The 13,370-nt window shown below is 39.3% G+C and overlaps 2 protein-coding genes across 2 annotated transcripts; both read right to left on the bottom strand.

Annotated features, from left to right (window-relative positions):
- Positions 1-4,476: 4,476 nt before the first annotated feature.
- On the bottom strand, positions 4,477-5,871 carry LOC309699836 (interferon-induced protein 44-like). The gene is made up of 4 exons (XM_082523024.1): positions 5,627-5,871; positions 5,363-5,534; positions 5,131-5,231; positions 4,477-4,935 (listed from the first exon to the last, which is right to left on the bottom strand). Exons 1-4 carry the CDS (start codon positions 5,708-5,710, stop codon positions 4,759-4,761), a joined length of 534 nt encoding a protein of 177 aa, XP_082379150.1. The 5' UTR covers positions 5,711-5,871; the 3' UTR covers positions 4,477-4,758.
- LOC309699837 (interferon-induced protein 44-like) lies at positions 5,742-11,013 on the bottom strand. Its single transcript, XM_082523025.1, has 6 exons — positions 10,300-11,013; positions 10,153-10,207; positions 9,474-9,512; positions 9,321-9,354; positions 7,595-7,790; positions 5,742-5,776 (listed from the first exon to the last, which is right to left on the bottom strand). The coding sequence occupies exons 2-6, from the start codon at positions 10,187-10,189 to the stop codon at positions 5,753-5,755; spliced, it is 330 nt and encodes a 109-aa protein (XP_082379151.1). The 5' UTR covers positions 10,190-10,207; positions 10,300-11,013; the 3' UTR covers positions 5,742-5,752.
- Positions 11,014-13,370: the final 2,357 nt, after the last annotated feature.

Genomic DNA, 13,370 nt, shown 5'->3' with positions numbered 1-13,370 from the left:
GTACGTTAAACCAGCTGTGACAAACATGGAGGTCAAAGTGAACTCTGACCTGAAGCTTGTCAGCCAGATTAAGGCAGTGGTAAAATCAAGCTTCTTTCAGCTCAGGCAGCTGATAAAATAAAGACATTTATTTCACAGCAGCACTTTGAGACAGTTATCCACGCCTTTGTTAGCACTCGGCTGGATTACTGTAATGCACTTTATATAGGGATCAGTGCTTCATACGTTACTCGTTTACAGTGGCGTGTCCAGCGGAGTGGCCTTGGGGGGCAGAGGCCACCCCCCCAACCAGACTGGCCACCCCAGGTGCCACCCCGAAGCTAAAACAATAAAATTTAATGAAATATCAAATGTACGATTATGGCTTCACAGTGAAGCTCAGATGTCTGAGGGTAAGTGAATGCAGCACCGGCTTCTGCACTATGAGCATCATGTTAGCAAAGGTAGGAGAGCCAAGCACGAAAGACGGCACCACAGAAAACGTTTTTTCAGCGAAAGATTAACAAGTTAACATAGCTGGACTAGCCATCGGACATTTGCACAGTGGGCTGATGACTTTTTTTTTTTTTTTTTTTTTGTAACGGCATGAACAATGAGAGGTGGTGGATTGGCCAGATGCTGGCCGATGTGTAAAAATAACTCAGTTGTTTGGTGGTGGCTATGGCGGGGCTTCCACAGAGGCAACAGATGGATGAGGGAAGGGGAGGCAGGAGGAGCAGAGACCTGAGGCGGCCGCCGGTTCGAGTATCAGGTGAACTGAACTTGAGGTAAGAAGTTATGACCTGCAGTCTATCTGGGTCAGATATAAACCAAGTTTAGGTGGAGTTTATTTTCGTTGTGCTGACTTTTTACAGTCAGTTACAATAACTCGTACTGCGTGAGCTAGCATGACGGAGTTTCTATACAGCTGGGTGGGTGCTATGATGTTACTGATAGTGAACTTTATTTTATTCATAAGGTTAGTTAGTAGAGTTGCCAACGGCTCCTTAAAAAGTGGAATGGTCCCTCATTCAGAGAAAATATTACGGGTTTCGTATTGAGCTGAGAAGAGACGCAGTTTGTCCCGGACTTTAGCTAGAATGGGAAAAGACACAAAGCTGGATTTATTCTGTCTTTACGCTGCACAGCTGCCTCTTCTCTTATCCCCCCCCCTCCCTCCCTCCCTCCCTCGTCTGTTACTACTTTAATCATGAAACTGATCAATGATCAGCTGATCGTCTCTCTTGTTTATTTATCTCCCACTTTGCGCCAGAAACAGGAAACCAGCGGATGTCGCGCTAAACAACAGCAGCACGTTTAAGCTTGATCAGCTGTTGTTAGAATTTATTTAATATTAATTTCTAGTATCAGCTGATGTTTGCTGGAGCCACAGCTGTAAAGCTGCTGGTCATGATATCGGTTTGTATCAGAATCAGAATCAGAATACTTTATTGATCCCTGGGGGAAATTATTTTTTGTTACAGTGCTCCATTTTAAACCAACATTAAGACAAGACAGACAATACGCTAACTAAGAATAGTACAATATATACATATATATACATACATACATACATAAGTCACTTATAAATAAATAGTTGGAAAAGAAACATGTGTAGCTGTAGCAGCAAACAGTGTGTTAAGTGGATGCGTTGTACAGGGAGATGGCCACAGGCAGGAATGATTTCCTGTGTCGTTCAGTGGTGCTTTTCGGTAATCTCAGTCTCTCACTGAACGAGCTCCTGTGACTGACCAACATGTCATGGAGTGGGTGGGAGGTGTTATCCAACATTGTCTTTATCTTGGACAGCATCCGCCTCTCCGACACCACCTTGAGGGAGTCCAGCTCCATCCCCACAACATTGCTGGCCTTACGGATCAGTTTATTAAGTCTGTTGGCATCTGCGACCCTCAGCCTGCTCCCCCAGCATGCAATAGCATAGAGGATCGCACTGGCCACAACAGACTCATAGAAAATCCTCAGCATTTTCTGGCAGATGTTGAAGGACCTCAGTCGCCTCAAAAAATAGAGACGACTCTGGCCCTTCCTGTAAAGTGCTGTGGTGTTTTTAGCCCAGTCCAGTTTATTGTCAATGTGTACTCCAAGGTATTTATAGTCCTCCACAATGTCAACACTGACCCCCTGGATTGAAACAGGGGTCAAGTGTTTCCTGGTCTTCCTGAAGTCCACGATCAGTTCCTTGGTCTTTGCCACGTTGAGCTGCAGATGATTCTGCTCACACCACGTGACAAAGGAGTCGACCACAGCCCGGTACTCTGTCTCATCATCCCTGCTGATGCATCCAACCACCGCAGAGTCATCAGAAAACTTCTGAAGATGGCAGGTCTCTGTGCAGTGGCTGAAGTCTGTGGTGAAGAGGGTGAAGAGGAAGGGGGAGAGGACAGTCCCCTGTGGTGCCCCTGTGTTGCTAATCACCTTGTCAGACACACACTGTGGGAGACGTACATATTGTGGTCTTCCTGTCAGGTAATCAACAATCCAGGACACCAGAGAAGCATCCACCTGCATCGCTGCTAACTTATCACCCAGGAGGGTCGGCCTGATGGTGTTGAAAGCACTAGAAAAGTCAAAAAACATGACCCTCACAGTGCTCGCCGGCTGGTCCAGATGGGTGTAGACACGATTGAGCAGGTAGATGATGGCGTCCTCAGTTCCGAGACGAGGCTGATAAGCGAACTGAAGGGGATCCAGATGTGGTCTTACTATGGGTCGTATATGTGGTGAGAGGGAAACATGAAGATGAAACCAGGAGATGTCCTTACTGAATCATCAGAGCTGAACAGTGATGGAGAAACAGGTTTACCTTTTAGGTGACATGAATGAGTTGAAGGGAAGTTATGAACTGTTTCTGAGAGACAAATAACACCAGCATCCTTTTTCTAAGTAGCTGACAGCTGGTAACTGTGCAGGGGCGGATCTAGCAAAGTGTTGCCAGGGGGCCAGGTAGGGCATTAACAGGGAGAGGGGGGCACAAAGAAATACTTTTCTTTCTTATTCTCATTTCAAATATTTAGCTTTTATTAAATAATTATCTGAATCTTGCGAACAAAGTTTTTATCTGACGTAAAATGTATAGAGATCATACATATACCAAAAAGACAGTGTACATCGCTGTCACAACAGCGTTTGTTTTCATTCAAAGGCTTTATGGCTTTAATACCTGGTGGGCTGGTCTGTAGTGAAAATGCCCAATTTTTTGTCCCAGTCCAGCCCTGCAGGTTAATACTGGCAGTGTCACCATGCCAGCTGACTGTATTTCATCATCAGCCAGTGTTGTTCTTTATACATCAATATTACCAAAGTTTACCATAAGGCAGCATAGAAAGTATTTACTTGCTTTCAGGTGTTATTCAAATGTTAGTCTTTTCATTTGTTTCCACACTTTTTTCCTGTTTCAAAATCAAACACCAGTTTGTGAGAAGATTATCTTCTTTTTTTAATAGGCATTGGTTTTGCATTGGCATTGGCTAATTTGCCAATTGTATGTTAAAATGTTCGTATTTTAATATTAAAAAATGTTTTTGCCCAAAACATATGTGCACTACATGTCAGTAAAAATACTATGCAAATATTGATGTCCTTGACTGCTGAATAAACACTGACTGATTGTATCTCTTGTACTTTATCAACGCAGTATCTAAAAACTTTGCACCGTAGTGGTTAAAATCTCATTCTAATAAGAGTTAAAAGCGCATTTGGTTATTAGGTTTATAGGGTTATTGAATTATGGTTAACGGTTGGTAGAATTTTTTTTAAACATTATCTGACAATTACATCTGCCACCCTTCTCCAAATCTGTGCCCCTACCTGGCCCCCCCAACAAAAATTTTCTAGACACGCCACTGCAGAGTGACAGAAAACAAGAAGCTCAAACATGCAAAGACACAGACGTACACAGAACAGAGGGGGCACAGAGAAACATGAAGGGCAAGGGATCAAAGCTAGAAACCATAGAATAAATCACACAAGTACAAAATACAAGAATCACAAAGAACTAAAAACGCTGGGTCAGGAGACCCAGGCTCCTGACAGCAGTGAAGTTTTCCAGCTGTGGTTAAAGAGTGTGTACTGCAAGATGTGTTTTGATTAACCCCTTCAAGTTAATGCAGCATGCAATTTGTATTTTATATGTTGTTAGAAAAGTAAGATGTTTATTTGTGACACAACTGTTGCGTTTATGTTAGTCACGTGTAATATGTCAACATTTGTAAAGGTCCCAGATTTTAAGCCAACAGACCCCTTATTGATCCTCTACCTAATCACACGAGCCAAGGTGTGAAAATGGGTGTGGATGCAGAAGATGCAGATGTAATTACAGTTCAGAAAACAAGAAATCAACTCAACAGATCACAGTCACCACCACCAAAATCAGCACACCTCCATTTACCTTCCATCTGTGCATGTGTATCTTTTTAGCTTTTTAATTTTCTTAGCAAAATTAGGATTCACTGTGTTAATGCACTGATTCACAGAGGACAGCCTTACAATGATTTATTTGAGTTACACAGCAGACAACAGGTTACATGCATATATCTGTCATTCTTCCTGCAGTTAACATTTTTGATTATACAGTAAAGAACAAAAAGTAGATGTATTGATTTTCCAGGAAGGTTATTTGGATTTAATTTGCAAAAGAAAATAAGTTAAAGAAAACAAGAACAAGACAAAAATTCAGTAGGATTAGATTTCTCATGAAATTAACTTTTTGTGTGACTTTTTTGTATAACATTTTCATTTTCTATCCCCCTCACACACTGATTATAGGTCAGGATCATCCTGGTCATTCAGGTAGTCCTCTCCATAGTCAATGATCTTTTTCAGTACACTCAGTATCAGTGAATCCACATCGTTCTCCGTCTCAATCTCTGTGTGGTAGTTCTTCACGAGGAAGATGCAGTTCAGTGGAATACCCAGGTTCATGCTCACTGTTTCCATCTAAGTTTAAACAAAATTACATTTTAAAAACTGAAACTGTATTGTTGCACTAGTGACATAATTATAAATTACTTCTTGAATTATTTGTACTGATTCCAGCTGAGGTTTCTGTACAAATATACTGAAATGTACAGCTAAATTAGAGATGTTATATTCATGTGTAAACTGTCTACATATGCATGAAAGTTACTTCACCTGCTTATTCAAGTACTTGCTCTTGTAGACGTTCTTTATGTCTTTTTTGACTTCAGGACAGGCTTCATCAATTTTAGTCATGAGAGCTATTTGTGGGATCCCTGCCAATACAGAAACCAATGCAATCAATTACATAATTTCTTAGGGATTAATAAAGTATGTTGATTAATTCTTATCTCATGTTTTTCAGGTATTTGAAATTGTACATCATATGAACGACAACTGCTCTCACCTTTGTCACGAGCTGCTGATCTGACATCTTTCATCTTCCTGACAGTTTCATCATTCATTATGCTCACTGTGTCAGCAGGAATAACTAAAACCAGAATGTGGACTTTGTCATCTAAAGTGGGAAAACTGTTGTAGCTGGAATTTGTTTCAGGCAACGGAGATGTGGGATTGAACTGGAAAAAAGCAAAGTCACTGAAACCTTTTTGCATGATACAGTTTCTGTATCACAGCACTGTGTACAAGCATCTGAATGAAGATTTCATACCCTGTAATCTTCGTTTACATGTCCTCTAATGGCAAGTTTGATGTCTTCCACATGAATTCCTTTGTCACTGGACTGAAGGCCCATGGTGTCATTGAAGACAAAAGGGTAAAACGTTCCTGGCTCTCCTTACTGAATTTTATATGTCCTGAACTGTAAATAAAAAATGTAGTGTTGTTACATTAGTTCAGGATACTAGAGACCCTAAAAAGTTTACCAAATAATTTACAGTCTAGTTGTACCTACTATCTTACTTTTTCTAGTTCAGTGTCTATATGGCAGTTACCACTGCAGTGTGTAGTGCTAGAAAATCTGTTTTTTCATGTAATGCTCTAACAGCAAATGCCATAAGAATAGATACTGTGGCTTGCAAAAGTATTCAGCCCCCTTGAACTTTCCCACATTTTGTCACATTACAGCCACAAACATGAATTCATTTTATTGGAATTCCACGTGAAAGACCAACACAAAGTGGTGCACACGTGAGAAGTGGAACAAAAATCATACATGATTCCAAACATTTTTACAAATAAATAACTGCAAAGTGGGGTGTGTGTAATTATTCAGCCCCCTTTGGTCTGAGTGCAGTCAGTTGCCCATAGACATGCCTGATGAGTGCTAATGACTAAATAGAGTGCACCTGTGTGTAATCTAATGTCAGTACAAATACAGCTGCTCTGTGATGGCCTCAGAGGTTGTCTAAGAGAATATTGGGAGCAACAACACCATGAAGTCCAAAGAACACACCAGACAGGTCAGGGATAAAGTTATTGAGAAATTTAAAGCAGGCTTAGGCTGCAAAAAGATTTCCCAAGCCTTGAACATCCCACGGAGCGCTGTTCAAGCGCTCATTCAGAAATGGAAGGAGTATGGCACAACTGTAAACCTACCAAGACAAGGCCGTCCACCTCAACTCACAGGCCGAACAAGGAGAGCGCTGATCAGAAATGCAGCCAAGAGGCCCATGGTGACTCTGGACGAGCTGCAGAGATCTACAGCTCAGGTGGGGGAATCTGTCCATAGGACAACTATTAGTGGTGCACTGCACAACGTTGGCCTTTATGGAAGAGTGGCAAGAAGAAAGCCATTGTTAACAGAAAACCATAAGAAGTCCCGTTTGCAGTTTGCCACAAGCCATGTGGGGGACACAGCAAACATGTGGAAGAAGGTGCTCTGGTCAGATGACACCAAATTGGAACCTTTTGGCCAAAATGCAAAACGCTATGTGTGGAAAACTAACACTGCACATCAGTCTGAACACACCATCCCCACTGTCAAATATGGTGGTGGCAGCATCATGCTCTGGGGGGGCTTCTCTTCAGCAGGGACAGGGAAGCTGGTCAGAGTTGATGGGAAGCTGGATGGAGCCAAATACAGGGCAATCTTGGAAGAAAACCTCTTGGAGTCTGCAAAAGACTTGAGACTGGGGCAGAGGTTCACCTTCCAGCAGGACAATGACCCTAAACATAAAGCCAGGGCAACAATGGGATGGTTTAAAACAAAACATATCCATGTGTTAGAACGGCCCAGTCAAAGTCCAGATCTAAATCCAGTCGAGAATCTGTGGGAAAATCTGAAAACTTCACAAATGCTGTCCATCTAATCTGACTGAGCTGGAGTTGTTTTACAAAGAAGAATGGGCAAGGATTTCAGTCTGTAGATGTGCAAAGCTGGTAGAGACAGACCCTAAAAGACTGGCAGCTGTAATTGCAGCAAAAGGTGGTTCTACAAAGTATTGACTCAGGGGGCTGAATAATTACACACACCCCACTTTGCAGTTATTTATTTGTAAAAAATGTTTGGAATCATGTATGATTTTCGTTCCACTTCTCACGTGTGCACCACTTTGTATTGGTCTTTCACGTGGAATTCCAATAAAATTGATTCATGTTTGTGGCTGTAATGTGACTAAATGTGAGAAGCCCTGGGGACCGAATACTTTTGCAAGCCACTGTACATCCTCATACATACTGCAATGGTGAAGCTGTCACCAGAGGTTGCTGCTGCCAAAGCTCGAGTTGCGATTTTGCCTCTTAAAACACTGTCGACAGAGTTGATGAAGCTGGACTTTCCAGCACCTGGTGGTCCATAAAGCATAATTCTGAGATGCTGGACATCTTTGTGAGGCTTGTAATCTCTGACAAGCTGCAGGTCTCGCTCTCTTTCACTGTTCATTAAGAAAATTACAATAGGATTTAGTGTGCACTTACAGTTTAACATTATACAACAGTAATATAAACAAACACAAAATAACACAATAAACTGATAACTCAAGCGTTCTGCCTCAGTGTGCGAAGTTACATAAATGAGGCATTTGATGTTTCATGTAACTCATTGGTCTGATTGTAAGAGGCGGAAGAGGAAAATGTGATGCTGATTTCTAAAGATTATAATAAGTATAACAGCAAGAGACAAACAAGTAGCAGAAAATGATTAATCTTTTGAATTCCTAATTTAATACATTTATTTTAGCACTCAGTGCACACTCAGCACCAGTGTTGGTCAAGTTACTTGAAAAAAGTAATCAGTAACTAATTACTGATTACTCCCCCCAAAAAGTAATCCCGTTACTTTACTGATTACTTATTTTCAAAAGTAATTAATTACTTAGTTACTTAGTTACTTTTTAAAAACACGATTTACAACCTGAAGAGGTGATAAAGCGATAGATCTTTCAGCCCAATTCTACTTTTTCTACATAATCCATCATACAAAATGTAATCAAATGGAAAAGTCTCTTTTTTTAACTTGTTTTATCAGTTTTAATCTTTTAACTTTATGCATCAAGCAAAACATTTAATTATATGCAACATTCTCTGACTTGAATAAATTAGTTTAACATTTAAACCTATTTTCTACACATTCCAGCACATAAAATAAAATATTTTTTGTGTTTTCACTCACTCTTTCAAACAGATGCAAGTAAAACACAGCAGAAAATAAATAAAGTCAAAGACTCAGCGGTCCTTTTGCTCTATTTTCACCTGTAAAGCAGGAGCAGGGTAGGCGGAGGGTTACCCTGGTGTAGGTGTGCTGCGGTCAGTTGAAGAATCCGCGCGAGTGTCTCTGTGAGTTTCCCATCACGTCGTAGCTACTCGGTGCTTGCTCGGAAGTTTAGGGGTTTTTTTCGCTGTAAAAAGAAGTTTTCTTCCCACGCACGATGGACGCTAATGTTTTTGTCACTTTTTATGGAATCAAACTCAAAGTAAGGTCAGTACTTCCACACTTTAAACGCTGCACGCTCATACTCTCTCCCGCACTCGATATATTATCCATTGTTGATCTGCACACAGCTGCTGTCACCAACGTCGCACTTGCTTACGTCACTGTCATGAGACATTCTCGCAAAAAAAATCACGGTTTTAGTAACGCAGTAACGCAGCGTTCCTACGGGAAAGTAACGGTAATCTAATTACCGATTTTGCAATAGTAATCCCTTACTTTACTCGTTACTTGAAAAAAGTAATCAGATTACAGTAACGCGTTACAAGTAACGCGTTACTGCCCATCTCTGCTCAGCACTGTGATTCATTGCCAACAGAACAGCTGCACATTGGAGGTCTGAAACTCTCTACCGATACATTTATACATTATATAATCTGGTCTGACATTTACATCTAATAACAAGCATGTGTAAAAAACACGAGTCACATCAAAGTTCTGGAACACAAAAAAGAACCACGCCCATAATACTCACATCCATGGTATGTTCCTTTCTTCTTTCTGTAAAACTGTAAAGTGAACATGTTAATTTTGTGAATAACAACACAAGGGAATTTTAAAAAAATAATCATGTGATGATTTAATCTTAATATTTAAACAATTTTGTATTATATTTGAAATATCTTACGAGGAGATAAAGGTGGAGGGGGAGGGGGAGGTGGAGTACCTGCAATTAAAATATGACAATGTAGCAACATTTTTGCAACACTTTTCCATATTCAGTGTTACTTATATAATTTACTTATTTCATTTTCTTATGTCAAATTAAATGTTACCATTTTCCGCGTTCAGAACAAAAGTACATGATGGTATCTTTTGCATTATAAATTCACTCTGCAAACATCTATGACTAATCCAGATCAAGATAACACGAGAATCGAGGATTTTCTTATTTTAGCAGCTTTGATTTACACACCTCAAAAAGCTATTTGGTAGGTAGGTAGGTATGTAGGTATGTAGGTATGTAGATAGATAGATAGACAGACAGATAGATAGATATAATTTTATTTCGAACATGCAAATATAATTGAAATAACAACAGAAAAAAAAAACCCAAAACGTAAATATCATCAAGCTATTTGGTAAGTCAAGTCAAGCAAGTTTTATCTGTAAAGAGCAATAATATATGAAAAAGCCCAAAGAGCTTAATATGCATGAAAACATACTGGGAGTAAATGAAAAACAGAAAACAAACAAACAAAAAAACTCAAAATTTAAGAACTTATTAAAGCAGAGCTACAAACAAACAAGCAAACCATCACAAATATTTAAGCCATAAAAATGTTACCCAAAAAAAATCTGCTTACCCCGAATAAATTTTATAAGTTTCCTAATGAAGCTCATGTTTTTTGCACTGACTACCTGTGAATAAAACAGGTAGTTGATTAAATGCCAGTTGCATTTAATAATTGTTTTTCTTACAGTACTGAAATGATAACACAATGTTAGCATACCTGAGTATCCAATTGTGATGGAAAAATAGTGGTTCTCTGGTGTTGCCTTCACTGATGTAGGCTGAGTATGACTTTGTTTTATATAAGCATGCTTTCAGTTTTATTTGAGTCATGTGACTTCTGTGAATTCCCTCCTCACTTGTCCACACTAGTCCGTTATAGCTTCTTTGTTTGTATGTGTCATACACACGTATTTCTTAGAATGGAATTATTGATTCAAAAGTAGCTTCTTAGTGTGTGGTAATTAATGACTAATGCTAATAATTACCACAGTGTACACAATACCTGGTTCTAAATGTAAGTTTTTAACCTTTGGTTGTGGAAGAAAAAAAGTATCAAAGCATCAGCTTTTTCTGGATCAGAGTTTGCATATCAGCCACTCAATCAGTTTGCTCTACATGTATTCTACAGAATCTCCATGTATTCCAAGTTCTGAACTCAAAGTAAGTACAACTTAAAATAATCCAAACTTCCAATTTACAAATAAAAAAATTGCAGAAATAAAATGTGAAGCTAAATTAACTCACATTAAAAAAAAGGCCAGAGCAAAATGACAGACCAGCAGTCATTGTTTTTCCTACAATATTGACACATTAGCATACCTGAATATCCATTATGCTATAAAAAAGTGGTTCTCTTACGTTTCCTCCACTGATATAGACCAAGTTTGTTTTATATAAGCATGCTTTCAGTTTTATTTGGGTCACTTTGATGAATTCCTTCCTCTCTTGTCCACACTAGTCTAGACCACATTAAAAAAAAAAGGCCAGAGCAAAATGACAGACCAGCAAGGTCAACATCATCAGACGTAAAACCAGGGCCAGATTTGGACAAGTTTTCCACAGCTTCACCTCCACCCTACTCTGACCGTGAAAAACAAGCTTCAAGAGCAACCAATCCCAATCTATCCCAGGCCAAACCAAAAATTGCTGGATCAATTGCACCATGTCTTTCTCCTCAAATCACCAGATTGGGAAAAGAGTTTAACCTAAGAAGGAGTGTGCACTAAAAACTGTAAAAATAAATTCAATTGAAAAAAAGAAAATGTCCTGTTAGTTTTTTGCCAGGAGATTTTTTTTTTTTTTTATCGGACTTTCACAGACTTTTCCAAAACTAGTAAAACAGAAAATTCTATAGATTGACAGTAGATCATCTGCACTATTTACTGACATTTCCTTCAAAGCCTCATTTTAAAAGTACAGATGGTATCTTTCTCCCTTTTCAGTGAGTTATTAGGATATCCTGATAATAACGAATTACAGTAGTCCAGACTAGAAGCAATAAATGCATGAACTAGTTTTTCAGCGTCACCCTGAGACAGGATTTAATTTTAGATATCCTGGTCAAAAATGACTCCAAGTTTTTTCACAGTGTTGCTGGAGGCCAAGGTAATGCCATCCAGAGTACTCAACTGATTAGATACCATATTTCAAAGATTTTTGGGGTCAAGTACAATTACATCAATTTTCTGGGCCGGTTCTAGACAGGCATAAATGAGGGGGCAGACAGAAATGTAAAGATGGCACATGGTGGCAATGGAGGCGGGAAAGGGGTGGTGTGCTCGATAACAGTATCTCACAAAAGTGAAATTTCTCACAAAGAGATACTCGATATCAGATATATTAAAACCCAACAATAACACTTCTCAGTATTGCTCATATTAACAAAATTAAAAAGGGTTGGGCTGAGTTATAAAAAAACTCAGTTCACCAAGTCTTGAAAAAACAAACAAACAGAAAAATAGAATAAAAAAATAAAATAAAATACAGAATAAAATAAAATATCCATCTAGATCTTTAAAACCAAGAACATAAAATTTATCTTAACTGGATGACCTAATTCTCAAATAAATTTGCAAAATAAAGTAAGAATAAAATAAGACTTCTCAATATAGCCAATATTTACAGGGTTGGCAATTTAAAAAAAACACAGTTCACCATGTTTCCCTACAACTGTAAAACTATTTTGTAGAATACAACAGATTTTTGCAACTGAACAGCTCCACTGTCCTTTCTCCTCAGTCCACTCTACAACAACAGTCTCCTGTTTCCCTTTCCAAAAACTCTTACAAATTCATCCAAAGTTATTCATTATGGACTTCTTATGGATCAAGATCACCAATTCCTCTTCCTTTTATGTAACATGGTGTGACAGGTTAGGACCTGTGACAAAGTTGAGAAGGAACTCTCACATGATGCTGAAGACACACCAATCACCAGGGCTGTTACACACAAGTTATGCAACTCAGGAAAGGTTTCCTTGTACTCCTGTAGGACTTTACACACAGTGGACAGGTCTGTTTCCTTTGATCATTGTTTGAGCAGCATCTGTTTTGCCACAAGAACTTCATTTTTCAGATTTACAACATCTGCTACAGTGCCAGCCATCACAGCCAGAGGGTGCAACAGGGTGGGGTCTAGAAATGTGCTAGATTTGGGTGCAAGACTAGATATGGCTCTCATCAGGTCATTATTCTTATGGTAAAATCTAGTTTCCATTTCTGAAATGGCCCCAGTCAAGGATGATGAGCAGGGATCTTTTCAGAGACTTATGGGGAGAAATGGTAAGTTCACCAGAGTCTGTATGGCCCAAAGTTCAGAGCACAATACTTTGATCCAGGTGTTTGCTCACTGTTTTCCTTCTCTTTGTTGGATGTGACTCATCCTCATCAGGAGAAGACACTCCCCAGCAGTCATCCTCACGGAAAAACCTCACGTTTCTTTAAGGTGCTGCACTAAGAGCCTCAGAAACACTGCACAGACCAACTGACTGAGAGGTCATATTTTTTCCTGACCTCTCCAGCCACTGATTGGATAATTTCATTTCGGACGTCCTTATCCAAAATTGTGTATTTTGCTTTTTTTTTGGGATACCCTTAGTAATGCTTGCCAGCTCCTCATCCTTCTCTAAGGTATATTCCATCACTTTAAGAAAAATACCTTAAGCAATGTCATTATCATTAACCCCTGCATCATATCTCAAGGGTTCTGCAGTCCCACAGAGCCCCAACTCATTTACACAGAGAAACGTTATAGCACTACCAATACTCAAGACATAGTAATGTTTTTTTT

This window comes from Aulonocara stuartgranti, assembly GCF_965226115.1.
Source record: "Aulonocara stuartgranti genome assembly, chromosome: 23".
In the NCBI taxonomy this organism is placed as follows: Eukaryota; Metazoa; Chordata; class Actinopteri; order Cichliformes; family Cichlidae; genus Aulonocara; species Aulonocara stuartgranti.
This window is presented reverse-complemented; position numbering and strand designations above follow the sequence as displayed.

Coding starts and splice junctions, on each gene's coding strand:
- LOC309699836 (XM_082523024.1), bottom strand. CDS start 5,710: ATGGGCCTTCAGTCCAGTGACAAAGGAATTCATGTGGAAGACATCAAA. Junction 5,535..5,626: donor ATGTAAACGAAGATTACAGG/GTATGAAATCTT, acceptor GCTTTTTTCCAG/TTCAATCCCACATCTCCGTT. Junction 5,232..5,362: donor ATCAGCAGCTCGTGACAAAG/GTGAGAGCAGTT, acceptor CTGTATTGGCAG/GGATCCCACAAATAGCTCTC.
- LOC309699837 (XM_082523025.1), bottom strand. CDS start 10,189: ATGAGCTTCATTAGGAAACTTATAAAATTTATTCGGG. Junction 9,355..9,473: donor CCCTCCACCTTTATCTCCTC/GTAAGATATTTC, acceptor TTCACTTTACAG/TTTTACAGAAAGAAGAAAGG. Junction 7,791..9,320: donor GAAAGGAACATACCATGGAT/GTGAGTATTATG, acceptor CTTAATGAACAG/TGAAAGAGAGCGAGACCTGC.